Raw genomic sequence first — 18,043 nt, 5'->3', positions numbered from 1 at the left:
TGTGCATTTATGCTCCTGTGTTTACTTGTGCAACACAGAGGCAAAATATATGGAATACCACCTCAGGAAAGATATTTTTGCTTAATCTTAATCATCATACTACATAATAATCACATGACTCAATTAATACTACTTAATCATAAGTACCACACTGAGTGATTTAGCTATGTGCTTCTATAATTCCATAGGACCAAGATTACACTACCCAAGCACAAATTCATTTTTCTCCTTTAAGTAAATGAAAGCTATAACAGCATTTATTAATACTAATTAGGGAAATAAAATTTTACAAACCTAATACAGCTCATAGCACAAATGATTACATATGCATGACATAATTTAAATTGAATGAACCTTATATGAACAGATAACATATAGCATTCATTTTATAATATGCCAGAATAATTTTTTTGTTCTGATTAGGCTATTATAAAAATTATTATCTAATTTAGCTAATATGTACTTATTGGCATAAAACACAAGAAATCTTACATTTTTATTACCTTCAGTAAAATATGAAATATTATAAAATATAGTGGGGAGGGGGCAGTAAGTTTTAACAATAACCGAACAGTGACACTTATTATATAATTTTGAAACTCAAAAAACAATTTTACATATTGATTAAAACCTACGGCACTGAAAAACAGTATTTATAAAAGGATAAAGAAAAAGTAATAAAGCAGAGAAGGCAAAAAGTTCTGAAATGTAAACAGAACAAAAAACCTGTAAAAGAACAAGATCAAGAGAAATAATTAAAAAACATAGACTATTAATCAATTACCTGTGTTCCAGCATCTAGCTGCCTTAGAGACCAATATATAAATTTTACAAAAGGCTGATGAAGTTTGGCATTCACAAATGGCATCCACTGTAACTGCTCTGTAATCACAGGCAAAAGCTAAAGATAAAATGATGGAAGATACAAAAGCACAGTAATTTTAGATGTATGAAATCAAATACCACAATTTTCCAAAAATTATCCTTTTTCAAAAGAAAAAGAGTTCTCTAACAAAAACCCTCACTTTGAAACCATAAGCAACACATGTAGAAATATATATTTGAAAATTTAAATACATATATCCCTTAACCCAGCAGCAGTACACTAAGATTTTAAATGAGATGAACCTATACAAACATATTATCTGGACTTTAAAAGATTAAGTAATTTTAAGATACACATGTAACCACTAAAAATTATAATGGAATCTGTATTTTATTTAGATGATAAAAGTGGATTACAAAAAAACAAGTGTAATATGATGCCATTTATGGTTTACATTTAAAAAGATATATGAAAGAATATTTTTTAAAAATACTATAAAATTTTAGCAATTAGGGTAATACTTTCCTCTTAACAGGTGTGACTTGCATAAATAATAATAATTAATAAAGTCAATTTGTAAAAATAATCAAATGTTTAAAAAAGATGTCTATGGGGCATCTGGGTGGCTCAGCTGGTTAAGCATCCTACTTTGGCCCAGGTCATGATCTCATGGTTCGTGAGTTCAAGCCCTGCGTCAGGCTCTGTGCTGATAGCTCGGAGCCTAGAGCCTACTTCTGATTCTGTGCCTCCCTCTCTCTCTCTGCCCCTCCCCCACTAGTGCTCTGTCTCTGTCTCTCAAAAATAAAAATATTAAAATTTTTTTTTAAAAGATGTCTATGAACACTGCTTCAAAAATATGTCATTTTGCTAGAAAATGTCAAGACCACAAAGATATATTCTAAGCCTTTGATGGAATCCTACTTCTGGTATAGTAGCCTAAGAAAAACACCTAAAATACACCCCTTCTAAAGCATATGAGGTGCTTCAAAAATGTAGAGGTATCTTAATTACTTAGCAATAGGGAAATGGTTAACTCGAACTCCACACCCAAAAAACAAATAATCCAGTGAAGAAATTGGCAGAAGACATGAATAGACACTTCTCTAAAGAAGACATCCAGATGGCCAACAGGCACATGAAAAGATGCTCAACGTTGCTCCTCATCAGGAAAATACAAATCAAAACCACACTCAGATACCACCTCATGCCAGTCAGAGTGACTAAAATGAACAAATCAGGAGACTACAGATACTGGCGAGGATACCCCTCTTGCACTGGTGGTGGGAATGCAAACTGGTGGAGCCACTCTGGAAAACAGTATGGAGGTTCCTCAAAAAATTAAAAATTGATCTACCCTATGACTCAGCAATAGCACTGCTAGGTATTTACCCAAGGGATACAGGAGTGCTGATGCATAGGGGCACTTGTACCCCAATGTTTATAGCAGCACTTTCAACAATAGCCAAATTATGGAATGAGCCTAAATGTCCATCAACTGATGAATGGATAAAGGAATTGTGCTTTATATATACAATGGAATACAACGTGGCAATGAGAAAGAATGAAATATGGCCTTTTGTAGCAACGTGGATGGAACTGGAGAGTGTTATGCTAAGTGAAATAAGTCATACAGAGAAAGACAGATACCATATGTTTTCACTCTTATGTGGATCCTGAGAAACTTAACAGAAGACCACGGCAGAGAGGAAGGGAAAAAAAAAAAAAAAAGGTTAGAGAGGGAGGGAGTCAAAACATAAGAGACTCTTAAAACCTGAGAATAAATTGAGGGTTGATGGGGGGTGGGAGGGAGGGGAAAGTGGGTCATGGGCATTGAGGAGGGCACCTGTTGGGATAATCACTGGGTGTTGTATGGAAACCAATTTGACAATAAATTTCATATTTAAAAAAAGTGTATATCCACTCTGTGGACTAAAGATTATAAACAAGAAAAATATTAATAATAATTAAGTAAAAACAATAAAAGCTAGGATACAAAGTCATATGTAATTAGACCACAGATATGATCAATAGGTACAGAAAATAAACATACGAGTTTGGAAGGACATATGTAGCCTTTCACAGTACCATCTAGGCACTACTGACTACTTCCTCCTTTTGAAATACTCATTGGCTTCTGCGACACCAATTTCTCCTAGTTTTCCTTCTACTTCTCTAGTCACTATCAGTCTTTCTGGCCGGTTCAGACCAGACTCACTTGGTCATTAAATGTTGGCGTTCCTCAAATTCAGTATTAGCCAACACAGACTAATTAGCCCATACAAACTAATGACTCCCATATTTACATATCTAGCACAGACTCCTCTTTGTGTTGAGCTCTGGTCCCTTATATTGATGTCTATCAGACACATCCATTTTGGTATCTCAAACTCAGCTTGTCCAGAACTTATCAGATTAAGGAGGCTCAAACCCAGATGTACTCCAATATTTCCTATTTTGAGAGAATGCTACTGACATTCATCCAGTTGCAAAAGTCAGAAACCTGGGAACCAACTAGATACCTCAGCTTATATACTAGATCCATTACGAAGTCTCATCTGTTTTACCTCCTAAATATTTTCTCAACAGTCTACTTCTAATTCCATAACCATGATTCTCATGCAAATTACTGTCTTAATTCATCTGAACTACTTAAGACTTTCCTAACTGTTCTCCAGCATCTGCTCTGGAGCCTTCACTGCAGTGAAGGATCCTCAAAAGCATAAATCTGATGCTATTTTCTCCTTAAAGATCTTCACTGGTTTCCTACTAGTCTTAGTTATTATTTTCTGGAATGAAATTTCAAGCAAAACTGAAAAATTAGACACCTCAAGGAGAAATGTCTAAACTGTATGTTTATGGGTGAATGGAATTTAATAACTATTCACTATCTTAAGGCCATAATTCCAGTAAAATCTTGTATACTTAATCCCCTTCACCCTATATTTTAATATGAGATTTAAAATTGGTAAAGAATCAAAGTGATTTGGGGTACTTGGCTGGCTGAGTTGGTAGAGCATGTGACCCTTGATCTTGGGGTTGTTGAGTTCAACCCCCAACTGGGGAAGAGGGGGAGGAGGAGGAGAAGTATCATCATCATCATCATCAAAGTGATTTTTTTCAGAGTGAAATCTTTCAAATGAGACTACACATATGTAGGCAAGATAGAGTACACAGAATTACCTATAAAGCATTTCTGCCACACAAGTTACATAATACCAAAAAGAAGGATGCAGAAAAATTAAGAATGTGAGATACTCAACTGAACTCTTCCACAAACTACCATAAAAATGGGAGGCAAGAAGGATGGTGGAGAAAGTGAAGTATCTTAAGTTTAAAGAGACTCGACCAAGACAACCATAAAGGCCTGGTTATATTTCTATTTTTGTTGTGGTGGTGAATTTTTTGTTAATAAGTTTATTGAGACATAATTCATACACCATATAATTCACCTATTTAAAGTGTACAATTAAATGATTTTTAGTATATTCACACAGTTGTGAAACCATTATCATAATCAGTTTTAGAACATTTTCATCACCTACTCCCAAAAAACCCTAACCATTAGCAGTCATCCCAATACTGCCCCAACCACTGATCTGCCTTCTCTATATAGATTTACCTATTCTGGATTTTTCATATAAATGGAATCATACAATATGTGGTCTTTTGTGACTTGCTTCTGTCACTTTGAATATTTTCTTTCTTTTTTTTTTTAAGGTTTGAGACTGGGTTCATTTGTTGTTTTTTTAAATGTTTATTTGAGAGAGAGAGAGAGAGAGAGAGAGAGAGAGAGAGAGAGAGAGAGAGAGAGAGGGAGTCAAAGAGAAAGGAAAACAGAGGATCTGAAGCAGACTCTGTGCTGACCAGAGAGAACCCAATGCAGGGCTTGAACTCACGAACAGTGAGATCACGACCCGAGCCTAAGTCAGACACTTAACCAACAGAGGCCACTCAGGCGCCCCTACTTTCAATATTCTCAAGGTTCATTCATGTTGTAGTATGCATCAATACAGCATTTCTTTTTACCACCAAATAATGTTCCACTGTATACATAGACCATATCCATTTATCCACCGATGGACATTTGGATTGTCCACTTTTTGGCTATTATGAATCACGCTGCTATGAACATCCCTGTACAAATTTCTGTGCGTACATATGCCTTCATCTCTCCTGTACATACCTAGGAATGGAAATGCTGACTTACATAGTAATCTATGTTAAATCTTTTCAGGAACTGCCAGACTATTTTCCAAAGGTGCTACAGTTTTATAATTTCACCAGCAGTATATGAGTTTCAATTTCTTCATTTACATTTTGGTCACAATTAAGATTACCTAGTTTTTTGTTTTTTAATTTGCCATCCTAGTGATGGGATGTAATATATCAAAATGGTTTTGATTTGCATTTCCCAAGTTAGTAATGTTGAGCATCATTTCATGTGCTTATTGACCATTTGTATATGATTCTTACAGAAATGTCTACTCAGATCCATAGTGCATTTTTAATTAGGTTTTCTTTTATATTACTAAGTTGTAAGGCTTTTTAAAAAATATTTCAAATGGAAGTCCCTTATCAGATACATGACTTGAAAAATACTTTCTCTATTCAGTTGGGTTGTCTTTTGACTTTCATGATGGTATCCTCTGGAGCATAAAAGTTAAAAAGAAAAAAAGTTTTATCTTAAATTTCATTTTTATTAGTTAGAATTTTCTCAGCAACGGAGGTTTTTTTGTCTTCTGGTTTGGTCTTAACAACAATTAACATTTATTGAATATGTGTTTTTATCAGGCACTGTAAGAAGCTAGGGCTGTAGAGATGTAGAAGCCAAATTTGTTGGCAAAACTCCAAAGATCACCATGCTTCAACCCTGCTTTCTTCTCCCACTACTGCCCATTACTTTCTTCACATCTGGTACTCCAGCCATCCAGACCTTCTGTAAATAACTAACATACATTGCTCTTTTCCCCAATTCCATGTTTTCTTTCATGTTATTTCCATATACCCTTATTACTAAGATAAGATGAGCAAAACTGAATGCATTTAAGGTGTACAATGTGATGTTTTAATATATGTATACATTGTGAAATGGCTACCACAACCAAGATAATTAACATACCCATCATCTCACACAGTTACCTTTTATTTATTTTTGGTGGTGAGAACACACTTGAGATCCTAACAGGTCTGAGGTGAGATCTCACTGTAGGTTTGTTTTAATCTGTGCTTCCTGGATTATCAGTGATGTTTACCTTTTCATATACTTGTTGGCCATGCATAGGTCTTCTTTGGAAAAATGTCTATTCAGGTCCTTTACCCATTTTTTAATCAGTTAAGTTTTAAATTTTGATACAGCCCAATTATCTTTTTTTAATTAATTTTCTTTTAAAAATTTTTAAAATGTTTATTTATTTTTGAGAGAGACAGAGCACAAGAGCACAGAGAGAGAGAGGGAGACACAGAATCTGAAGTAGGCTCCAGGCCTTGAGCTGTCAGCACAGAGCCCAACATGGGCGTGGCTCGAACCCACAAACCGTGAGATCATGATCTGAGCCACCCAGGTGCCCCCAGTTATCTTTCTTCTTTGTTTCGTTCTGCTTTCAGTGTCATATTTAAGAAGCCATTTTCAAACCCAATGGCACAATTTACATGTATGTTTCTTCAGAGAGTTTTGTGTTTTTTACCTCTTATATGTAGGCCTTGGATGCACTATAAGGGGTCATTTCTGGATTCTCAATTCTAGTCCCTAGACCTGCACATCTGTCCTTATGCCAACATCACACTCTATCCATTAATGTAGCTTTGTAGAAAAATTTAAAATCAGGAAGTGTGAGTTCTCCAACTCAGTCCTTTTTCAAGCTTGTTTTGGATATTCTGGGTCCCTGGCATTTCCATATGAATTTCAGGATGAGGTTATTAATTTCTGCCAAGAAGCAAGCTGGGATTTTATAATAAGGATTGCACTGAATATGTAGATCAGTTTAGGAAATACCAGCATGCTAAATCTTCCAATCCATGAATAAGGATGTCATTCAATTTTTATTAGATCTTCTTAATTTCTTTCAACAATGTTTTATAGTTTTCAGAGCATGAGTTTTACACTTCTTCTGAAAAACTAATTTCTAAGTATTCTTTTTGATGCCACTGAAAGGGGAATTGTTTTCTTACATTCATTCTCAAATTGTTCATTGCTAGCATATAAATATACAATTGATTTCTTGAATATTGAACTTGTATCCTTTAACCTTAATTTGCTTATTAGTTTTTATAGTTTTTTTTTTTTTTAGTGACTTCCTTAGGTTTTTATATAAACAAGATTATGTCATCTGCAAATAGTTTTACTTTCTCTCTACTCTGGATGCCTTTATTTCATTTTCTTAACTAACTTCCCGGGCTAGAAACTCCAGTGCAATATTAAATAGAAGAGGTCAGAGTAAGTATTCTTGTTCCTAATTTTAGGGAGAAGCATACAGGGTTTTTTTTCATCATTAAGTATGATATTAAGTGTCTCAGTCCTGAAGAGAGCTCAGTAATTCTTGTAATAATTTTTTACATGCCAATCTTTAGCCTTTCAACATGGAAAAAAACTTCACATTTATCATACACTAAAAGTAATAGGAATTTAATAGACATTTGTGAGGTAAAGTAAAAAAGGTAAAGTAGTTGATCCTCTAATGGATGGATGAATGGAGAGATACAGATGGAGAGATATGGCTTTCTTAGGGAGTCATACTTATAATAACCTTAGCTACCATGTAAGTTTCCAAGCTATTTTAAACAATTATTTCATATTCTACTACTATTTTAACTGTGCGGTCTAGAATAGACTTTTGTATATGATTGAAACTTGAATTTTCATATCTTAGTGGATAATGAGTTACATCAACTTTAAAGAAAAATTTTGATTGACAAAGCCAATAAAGGGATGAGTAGCTAGCTATTCATGGAAAACTGTACTGATGCTTATAACCTTTACACAGAGACTTACTCAATTTTGTTTTTCATCATGGATTATAAGAGACAAGACAGCAGAATGTCCATGAACTAAATTCCAAATCTGCCATTTTCTTCCCAGCCATGTAGAATAATAAAATCTCAAAACTCTCTTAATACTGCTTGTGAAACTGGCATAATAACAGATCTGGTTATCTCACAAAAATTGCTGTGAGGTTTACATGAAAAAATATATGTGGAAGCATTTTTAAAACTATGAAAAAGTAGATGATCCAAAGGAAGATGGTGGAATAGGATCCAGAGCTCACCTTGTCCCACAAGTACACTCACACTACACCTATTCAACTCACTATGTAAACAACCTGAAGACTGAGAGAAACGACCTTCAACAGTTAATTGTAGAAAGGCCGTGACATCAAAAAGGGTAGGAGGGGCAGGGATGCAGTTGGGAACCAAATCCCCAGTAACACTAACCACAAATGGGAGGGATACCACAAGCACAGAGAAGCAAGAGGATGAGACTCCACAGCAGGCACCCCAGGCACTGGGGACTTGCACTGGGAAGACAAGTACCAGTAACATCTGGCTTTAGAAACCAGTGGGGCTTAACTTTGGGAGCTTTTGAAATCAGCCAGGCTTAACTTCAGGTATTTTAAAAATCAGCAGGCTTAACTCTGGGCATCCAGAAGGCAACAGGAAATTGAGTCCTCATCCTTCAAGAGCTCCCATAATAAATAACTCCAGCCCCAAGACACAGCACAGAAGCAGCAGTTTGAAAAGCACCTGGGGTATATGTAAAGATTAATTTACTAATCTCAGAAGGTGCAGTGGAGGGGCAGGGATCTTCAGATTCCTCCAAAAACAAAAGTGCTCGCAGGTACCATTTCTTTTTCCTTCCCCGAGACCAGATAGCCAGGCACTTGTGGGAGCCGAGGCTAAAACTCTCCACCTAGCTTGCTAACACTATATACCTTACGCTAGCCTAGTAATCCCTGTAAAAACCTGTCCCATCCAAAACATCCACCTCACCAGGCAGCCATCCAAAGCTGTCCCACCCCACTACACCCTGCAAGCAGCCCTGGCAGGGATGGGCACCACTCCAAAGTAACTCTTGACCTGGCGAGGGGGAGATAACCCCATACACCAGCACGCCCACAGTTCTAGCAGCTGAGTCTTTTAGCTAGCTGCACGGGGAGAAAGCCCTGCCATTGGGTGCACCAGCAACTATGGCAGAGAGGCTAAGTGCCGAATCAAGTCTGACTGCCAGCTCCATTCACCAAGGAAAGCCTCTCAGTTGGCCCTGCTGGGAGAAAGTAATGCTGCTCAGTGCCTTGCATCTATAGCAGACAGGCTAACTGCAGACAGCTAGCCTGACTGCTGGCACCACCCACCTATGAGCCCATGGAAGCCTCAGACAGATACCTGAATGGCGAAAAAAACAAATCCTGCCCTTTATGCTAATACCAGGCAAAGCAGGATCACTGTAACCAACTGGGCTAAAGGCTTAGACACAAGAGGGGGAAACACATAGGAGAAACACCACATAGGAGAAACACCACATAGGAGAAACACCTGGAGTACCTGGTTCTAGTGACAAGTGGGCACGGCACTGTAGGACACCAAAGGACCTCTTCTACACAAGACCACTGTTTTCAAGACAAGGTGACACTGCTGACCTACACAGTACATAGACACAAACACAGAGAGTTAGATGAAATGAAGAAACAGAGAATATGTCCCAAAAGAAAGAACAGGACAAAACCATAGCAATAAGAGCTAAGTGAAACAGAGATAATATGCCTGATAAAGAATTCAAAATAATGATCAAAAAGATACTCACTAGATTGGAGACAAGAGAGTATTAATTCAGTAAGAACTTCAACATATACATAGAAAATATAAAAAAAGAACCAGTAAGAAATAAAGAATTCAAACTGAAATAAAATATACAGTAGAGGCAATCAGTAGTAAGTTAGAGGAGGTAGAAGAAGGGATCAGTGATATAAAAGACAGAGTAATGGAAAGCAACCAGACTGAATAGCAAATAATACTACTACTAATAAATGAGAATAGGTTGAGAAAACTCAGTGACATCATCAAGCATAATGTTTACATCATAGGGATCCCAGAAGGAGAAGAGAGAGAGAAGGGGACAGAAAATTTATTTGAAGAAATAATAGCTGAAAATATCCCAAATCTGGGGAAGAAAACAGACATCCAGATCCAGGAAGTAAGAGTAAACCAAAAGATCCACACCAAGCAACATACAAAAATGGCAAAGAGCGGGGTGCCTAGGTGGCTCAGTTGGTTAGGTATCTGACTCTTGGTCTCAGCTCAGGTCTTGCTCTCAGGGTCATGAGTTCAAGCCCCACATTGGGCTCCATGCTGCGTGTGAAGCCTGCTTAAAAGAAAAAAAAAAAAAGGCAAAAAGTGGTGATAAAGAGAAATCTTTCAAAAACAGCAAGAGTAAACAATCACTTACAAGAAACCCCAAAAGGCTATCATCAGCAGAAACTCTGTAGGCCAGAGGAAAGTGGCATGCTATATTGAAAGTATTGAAAGGAAAAAACGTGCAATCAAGAATACCCAGGGACTCAGTCAGTTAAGAATCTGACTATTTCGGCTCAGGTCATGATCTCATAGTTCATGAGATCTAGTCCTGTGTCAGGATCTGCGCTGACAGCATGGAGCCTACTTAGAATTCTCTCTCTATACATGGAAAACCTGATAAACTCCACCAAAAGTCTGCTAGAACTGATACATAAATTCAGCAAAGTCTCAGGATACAAAATCAATGTACAGAAATCAGTTGCATTCTTATACACTAACAATGAAGCAACAGAAAGACAAATAAAGAAACTGATCTCATTCACAATTGCACCAAGAACCATAAAATACCTAGGGATAAATCTAACCAAAGATGTAAAGGATCTGTATGCTGAAAACTATAGAAAGCTTATGAAGGAAATTGATGAAGATATAAAGAAATGGAAAAACATTCCGTGCTCATGGATTGGAAGAATAAATATTGTCAAAATGTCAATACTACCCAAAGCTATCTACACATTCAATGCAATTCCAATCAAAATTGCACCAGCATTCTTCTCAAAACTAGAACAAGTAATCCTAAAATTGATATGGAACCACAAAAGGCCCTGAACAGCCAAAGTAATTTTGAAGAAGAAGACCAAAGCAGGAGGCATCACAATCCCAGACTTTAGCCTCTACTACAAAGCTGTCATCATCAAGACAGCATGGTATTGGCACAAAAACAGACACATAGACCAATGGAATAGAATACAAACCCCAGAACTAGACCCACAAACGTATGGCCAACTAATCTTTGACAAAGCAGGAAAGAATATCCGATGGAAAAAAGACAGTCTCTTTAACAAATGGTGCTGGGAGAACTGGACAGCAACATGCAGAAGATTGAAACTAGACCACTTTCTCACACCATTCACAAAAATAAACTCAAAATGGATAAAGGACCTGAATGTGAGACAGGAAACCGTCAAAACCCTGGAAGGGGAAAGCAGGAAGACCTCTCTGACCTCAGCCGTAGCAATTTCTTACTTGACACACCCCCAAAGGCAAGGGAATTAAAACTAAAATGAATTACTGGGACCTTATGAAGATAAAAGGCTTCTGCACAGCAAAGGAAACAACCGACAAAACTAAAAGGCAACCAACAGAATGGGAAAAGATATTTGCAAATGACATATCGGACAAAGGGCTAGTCTCCAAAATCTATAAAGAGCTCACCAAGTCCACACCCGAAAAACAAATAATCCAGTGAAGAAATGGGCAGAAAACATGAATAGACATTTCTCTAACGAAGACATCTGGATGGCCAACAGGCACATGAAAAGATGCTCAACGTCGCTCCTCATTAGGGAAATACAAATCAAAACCACACTCAGATACCACCTCACGCCAGTCAGAGAGGCCAAAATGAACAAATCAGGAGACTATAGATGCTGGAGAGGATGTGGAGAAACGGGAACCCTCTTGCACTGTTGGTGGGAATGCAAATTGGTGCAGCCACTCTGGAAAACAGTGTGGAGGTTCCTCAGAAAATTAAAAATAGACCTACCCTATGACCCAGCAATAGCACTGCTAGGAATTTACCCAAGGGATACAGAAGTACTGATGCATAGGGGCACTTGTACCCCAATGTTTATAGCAGCACTCTCAACAATAGCCAAATTATGGAAAGAGCCTAAATGTCCATCAACTGATGAATGGATAAAGAAATTGTGGTTTATATACACAATGGAGTACTACGTGGCAATGAGAAAGAATGAAATATGGCCCTTTGTAGCAATGTGGATGGGACTGGAGAGTGTTATGCTAAGTGAAATAAGCCATACAGAGAAAGACAGATACCACATGGTTTCACTCTTATGTGGATCCTGAGAAACTTAACAGAAACCCATGGGGGAGGGGAAGAAAGAAAAAAAAAAAAAAAGGAGGTTAGAGTGGAAGAGAGCCAAAGCATAAGAGACACTTAAAAACTGAGAACAGGGGCGCCTGGGTGGCGCAGTCGGTTCAGCGTCCGACTTCGGCCAGGTCACGATCTCGCGGTCCGTGAGTTCGAGCCCCGCGTCAGGCTCTGGGCTGATGGCTCGGAGCCTGGAGCCTGTTTCCGATTCTGTGTCTCCCTCTCTCTCTGCCCCTCCCCCGTTCATGCTCTGTCTCTCTCTGTCCCAAAAATAAATAAAAAAAAAAAAATGTTGGAAAAAAAAAACAAAAAACCAAAACTGAGAACAAACTGAGGGTTGATGGGGGGTGTGAGGGAGGGGAGGGTGGGTGATGGGTATTGAGGAGGGCACCTTTTGGGATGAGCACTGGGTGTTGTATGGAAACCAATTTGACAATAAACTTCATAGATTGAAAAAAAAATAACACTGATGCAGTGGCAGAAACAAAACAAAGCATAAGGGGGGGGGGGCACCTGGGTGGCTCAGTCAGTTAGGCGTCTGATTGCTGATTTCAGCTCAGATCATGATCTCACGGTTTGTGGGACTGAGCCCTGCACTGGACTTCTGCTCTGTCAGGGGCTTGGGAATCCCTGCTTGAGATTCTCTCTCTTCTCTCTCTGCCCCTCCCCTGCTCGCTCACTCACTCTCTCTCAAAATAAAAAATACATATATAAATACATAAATAAATAAATAAGAAAGGATATGGGCTTAATTACACAAAAATGTAAAACTTTTATACAACATAGACTACTACTCTTTCTAAAATTCATATGGAATCTCCAGGCACAGTGAACAGACAAAAAACAATCTTGAAAAAGAACAAAGTTGAAGGTCTCACACTTCCTGATTTCAAACTTGCTGCAAAGCTACAGTAATCACAACAGTGTCATATTCACATAGAGATATAAAAACCAATGAGACAGAGAGCCCAGAAATAAGCCCTCACTTACATGGTGAAATAATGTTTATCAAGGGTGCCAAGACCACTCAATGGGGAAAAGGACAGTCTCTTCAACAAACGGTGAGGGGAAAACTGGATATTCACTTGTGAAAAATGAAGTGGACGCTTATCTTACACCAGAGACAAAAAATTAACTGAAAATTAATCACAGCCTTAAATATAACTAAAATTGCACTAATTTCTAGAAGCTTTACTTGGCTTATGGCACTTTTCTTCCACCTTCAAAGCTAGCAAACATGGGCTGAGTCTCTGACCTGTTCTTCTGCTTTGTCTGGTTAAAAGCTCACATGACTACTGGACCCACTCAGACAACCTGGTCAATCTCTATTGGAAAGTCAGCTGATTAGCAAACCGTAATTCACTTCTGCCATATAACATAACATATGGAAAGGTTCCAGGGATTAGGATATGAGTATCTTGAAGGCCATTATTCTGCCAAGCAGAAAAGGCATTTAGAAGAAACATTTTAGTTACGTAAAGATGAAAACTGGAAATAATTTTGTCAAATGAAACCCTAGCCAATATTTAACAATTATGTAATTGTTTCTGAAAACACTAAACAAACAACTTTAGATGTCTACTCTTCAAAGTTTTAATATATTTCTTATAGAATATAGTTGTCAACCTCTAATGACCACATATACTAACTAGAAATCATGAATACTAATATCCAAATTAATGTCTGTAACTTAAGAAAATGGTCATTTCTTTTTGTTAACGAGAAGCCCCTTACAAATAGACTTTTCATCCCTTCATGACAAAAAGTAAAACAAAATTATTTTAGTGGAAATCATGTGTTATCAATCAGGAATTGTTCGTATCACTGATCATTTGCCTAACTCTAGTATACAATTATTTTGCCATTTCTGGATTAAGATGTTAACTTCTAGTCTCTATCTTTAAAAAGAAATTCCCATTATGTTAAGAAAAATAAAAGTATGAATTAATTTTAATTAAGTCTGAAATGAATCTTTTCAGAACTATTGGTATGGTCAATTTTCAATCAAAAATATTTTCAACATTTTTTCCCTTATAACATATACAATAGGCTTTCCAGTTTTGATCTTCATAAGTCATATGTATCAAATCAAGAAACAAACCTTTATACACTTCTCCTGAATATCATTTCTCTGAGAAGCAAATTTCAGTAGGGGCTTTTCACCATCCATTCCAGATTCTTCGCTTTTTAATTTACTAAGGTGGTGATCTGAAATCCAGTCCATGAAGACAGTTAAAAGTTCATAAACTTGTGCATTAAGTGGTACCTATATGTAAAAAATTAAACCAAACATATATTTCAGTTCACAACCTGATAAAATTTCAAAGACAAGTTTTAAATTTGGGGATTATAGAAAAAGTTACCTAAAGAATGCCATTAAAATATGTATTGAGAGTCTACCTCTGAGAGTCTATCAAACTGAAGTAAAGAACAAAATGCCAGAAAAATTTATAGATTCAATTACACTGATTTTAGTATTCCTTCAAATCACTTTTAGTCAATTTAATTCTACATTTATCACACATCTACCTTAAACAGGGAACTACACTAGATTTAGTTTTTTAGAAATCTGAAAAGACAAAGAAACAAAAGCAAATAAATAAAAAAGTAACATTAAGCAGACAGCAATCTACAAAATCAGAATGAGATTAGAGTTACATTATTCTGAACGAGTAATTTTAACCTGTTTTCTTCAAATGGAAACTTTAGATGACTTCAGTCATCATTAAGTACCGAGTAGAAATAAAACTGAGTTAATACAACATGGAAGGCTGTATAAGAGGAAAAAGGTCAGAGTGGGGGTATGAAATATTTCCATTTACAACCACAAAAAATATTTCTGAACATATGTGCTGCCTGGCAGAGGGCAGTGGCAGGCCAGGGCAGTGGCAGACAGGGGCAAGTCCTATTTGTAGAGGAAATCGTAGTTCCAGGAGGTAGAGAAGGTAGATCTTAGGCCCAGAGACTTCAGGGAAAGATGTGCAGGTTGGTGCTATACCCTCTGTGCAATCTCCTTCCACCCACCTGGATGGAACCCTGAGGGCGTGGGCCGGCATGATGACAAGAATGTGGTTACTATCCTCATACGTGGCCTCTACCTCCTGGTGGCAGAATTCCTTTACAGTGCACCCACCTTCAATGAAGTGCTCATACTACAGGAAGCCTGAGGTGAACAGTTGCAGGTAGACTAACAGAAAGTCCAAGGTCCTCTGGTTATTGAAGGAGGGCAACAAGTTGGCTACTTAGGTCTGCTTCTCCATCTGCTCAGTTAGGTCTATAAACATGGTGTGGAAATCTTCAACTGTGAACAGTGAAGCCCTGGGACACCAGATCTTCTTTGATCTTGGCAGACACGGGCTTGAACTGCTAAAACTCCCTGCTGACATCCAGCAGCATTTCCACGTGGAGAATCCAAAACCTCGATAGAAGCTGTTCATATAAGAGCATCTGGGTAGCTCAGCAGTTAAGTATCCCACTTCAGCGTAAGTCATGATCTCCCAGTTTGTGGGTTTAAGCCCTATATTGGGCTCTCTGCTGGCAGCACGGAGCCCACTTTGGATGCTCTATCTCCCTCTCTCTCTCTGTCCCTCCCCTCTCTCAGAAATAAATAAACATTTAAGAAGGAGGAGGAGGAGGAGGAGGAGGAGGAGCAGCAGCAGCAGCAGCTGCTCACATAAAGCCTGGTCTTGCAGATGTATGAGAACTTTTGGTGGAGGTGCTCAATCTTCCAGTGATAGATGTCATCCAGCATATTCCCTGCATAGGATGGTGAGTTCTAGTAGCTCCAAGAAGAGAAGGTTCTGCATAGCAATCTTTTGCTGAATTTGGTCCTGAGTCATGATGTCTTCATCATAAGCCAGATAGTTAACACCTTCAGAGTCACACTGCCCAATGGTGGCTCCTGATTTTACTACTCAGATTCCACAAAAATCTTTAAACAGTGCTGTGTTCCCACTTTATGAAAATAAGTAGAGGATTTATAAAAATTATTAAAAACCCACATTGAGATATCACTACTCACCTACCGAAAGGTCAAAATGAAAAAGACTGAAAACAAATGTTGGCAAGGTTGTGGAGCAATCACAAAATTCATAGGAGTATAAAACGGTACAACAGCTTTGGAAAACTGGCAGTTTCATGAAAAGTCAAATATCTATGACCCATAAATTCTGGCCTTAGTTGTATTTCCAAGATGAATGAAAACACATGTCCGCTAAAAGCCTTGTACACAAATATTCTTAACAGCTTTATTCATAATAGACAAAAAATAGAAATAGCCCAGGTGTCTATCAACAGAAGAATAAACAAATTCTGTGATACAGTCATACAATGGAATACTACTGAGCAACTACAGAGGAACAAACTATTGATACACCCAATGTTATAATGAGTAAAATAAGCCTTACCCAAATGAATGCATACTATACAATCTCATTGACCTAAGTTCTAAAATAGGTAAAATGAATTCATGGTGATAGAATGCAGATTAGCAGCTACTTCTTACAAGGAAGAGCTGAGAAGGGACAAGGGAACTTTCTAGAGTGATGGAAATATTCTCTATCTAGTTGTAGGTTACAGGACTATAGGCATTCTTCAATACTGACCAAACTATATACTTAACAATATGCATTATGTTACTGTAATTTATGCCTCAATGTAAAAAAATTATTAGGAAAAAATAAATAAATTAGAGCTCATTCAGGTGTGGATTGCAGTCTTGACAGAAAACATTGAAAGCTTATGGGTTCTTAAAACACAATGAATAATAAAGCTCTTATTAAGCTTAAGGTCCTGTGATCTGTCAATGTTACTAGGCCTGAAACACTACTGAAATACTTTGTTTTGCTTTTGTAAATAGAAGCATATTAGAAACATTATACAGCTATTTCTCTGTAAATGAATTATTATGGTGAATCTTTTCATATCAAAAAGGATAGGAAAAAAAAGGTTCAAGAACAAAGAGAAAAAATGTCTTTGCCTTCTATTGGAGAAATTTTCAATCACATCATACCTTGTGAGTTTTTGAGACTGGTACTTTTTCTTGTCTTAAACTTTTCATTTCGTTAGCAGCATGGGAATTTCCTTTCAGTCTGTGTATTGTCATAAACTCATATTTCCTCTGCAACAGTGCATATCCATGAATTAAAACACAATTGTATTAAATGTGAGAAAACCCAAAGGCAATCATTTAAAATTCACTTGTGCAGACAGCTTACCTGTAAATTATCTAAACGAGCTTGAACTCTCTTAGCCTGAATCTCCATCTTCTTGTTTTCTTCACTTACTTCATTTAACTACAGTGAGAAAATATTAAATATTTCAATATAAAACTTAAGCTGATTTCATACTAAAGATTTCCAAAATAATCTACTATCTTATCTAGTCTGGCTAACCACACAATGTAACAAAACAGAGGTAGCATTCATGATTAAAGAAAATCACAGCTGAGGGTAACTAGACTTATCTTGGAAATCATTTTGAAATGTATAAAAACATTGAATCACTATGATATACACCTGAAATTAACAGGATATTGTATGTCAATTATACTTCAACAATAAAATAAATTTTTTAATTAAAATAAAACACAGCTAAAAATCATCATTAGTCCTCAAAGTACTAACAGTATCTAAGTTTACTGCATTCTATAAAAATCTGTTAAGTCTCCTGATATCTTACAAGTATATGTTTTAATGGGAAAGATCTTTTAATTGAACTTTTTATTGAACTATAATGTATGTATAGAAAAGTGTACAAATCATTAAAGCATGCAGTGTAATAAACTATTGAAATTGGATTAATATATAAATTTGGGAAGA

The 18,043-nt window shown here is 37.0% G+C and overlaps 1 protein-coding gene and 1 pseudogene across 9 annotated transcripts in view; both read right to left on the bottom strand.

Moving 5' to 3' along the window:
* Window positions 1-18,043, bottom strand: part of CCDC138 (coiled-coil domain containing 138) — a 125,276-nt gene that overhangs the window by 69,847 nt on the left and 37,386 nt on the right. For 7 of the 9 annotated variants that reach the window (XM_060610340.3, XM_060610312.3, XM_060610254.3 and 4 more), the window contains 4 exons: window positions 17,441-17,518; window positions 17,236-17,343; window positions 14,326-14,490; window positions 785-901 (listed from right to left, as the gene is read on the bottom strand). In XM_060610340.3, the coding sequence (XP_060466323.1) occupies window positions 785-901; window positions 14,326-14,490; window positions 17,236-17,343; window positions 17,441-17,518 (468 nt within the window). The remainder of the gene's footprint in view (window positions 1-784; window positions 902-14,325; window positions 14,491-17,235; window positions 17,344-17,440; window positions 17,519-18,043) is intronic. The other 2 variants (XM_060610295.3, XM_060610279.3) reach the window with 2 other exon arrangements.
* On the bottom strand, window positions 15,130-16,226 carry LOC132663847 (ubiquitin thioesterase OTUB1 pseudogene; annotated as a pseudogene).

The sequence above is a fragment of the Panthera onca genome, chromosome A3 (assembly GCF_046562875.1).
Source record: "Panthera onca isolate mPanOnc1 chromosome A3, mPanOnc1 haplotype 2, whole genome shotgun sequence".
NCBI classification, from domain to species: domain Eukaryota; kingdom Metazoa; phylum Chordata; class Mammalia; order Carnivora; family Felidae; genus Panthera; species Panthera onca.
This window is presented reverse-complemented; position numbering and strand designations above follow the sequence as displayed.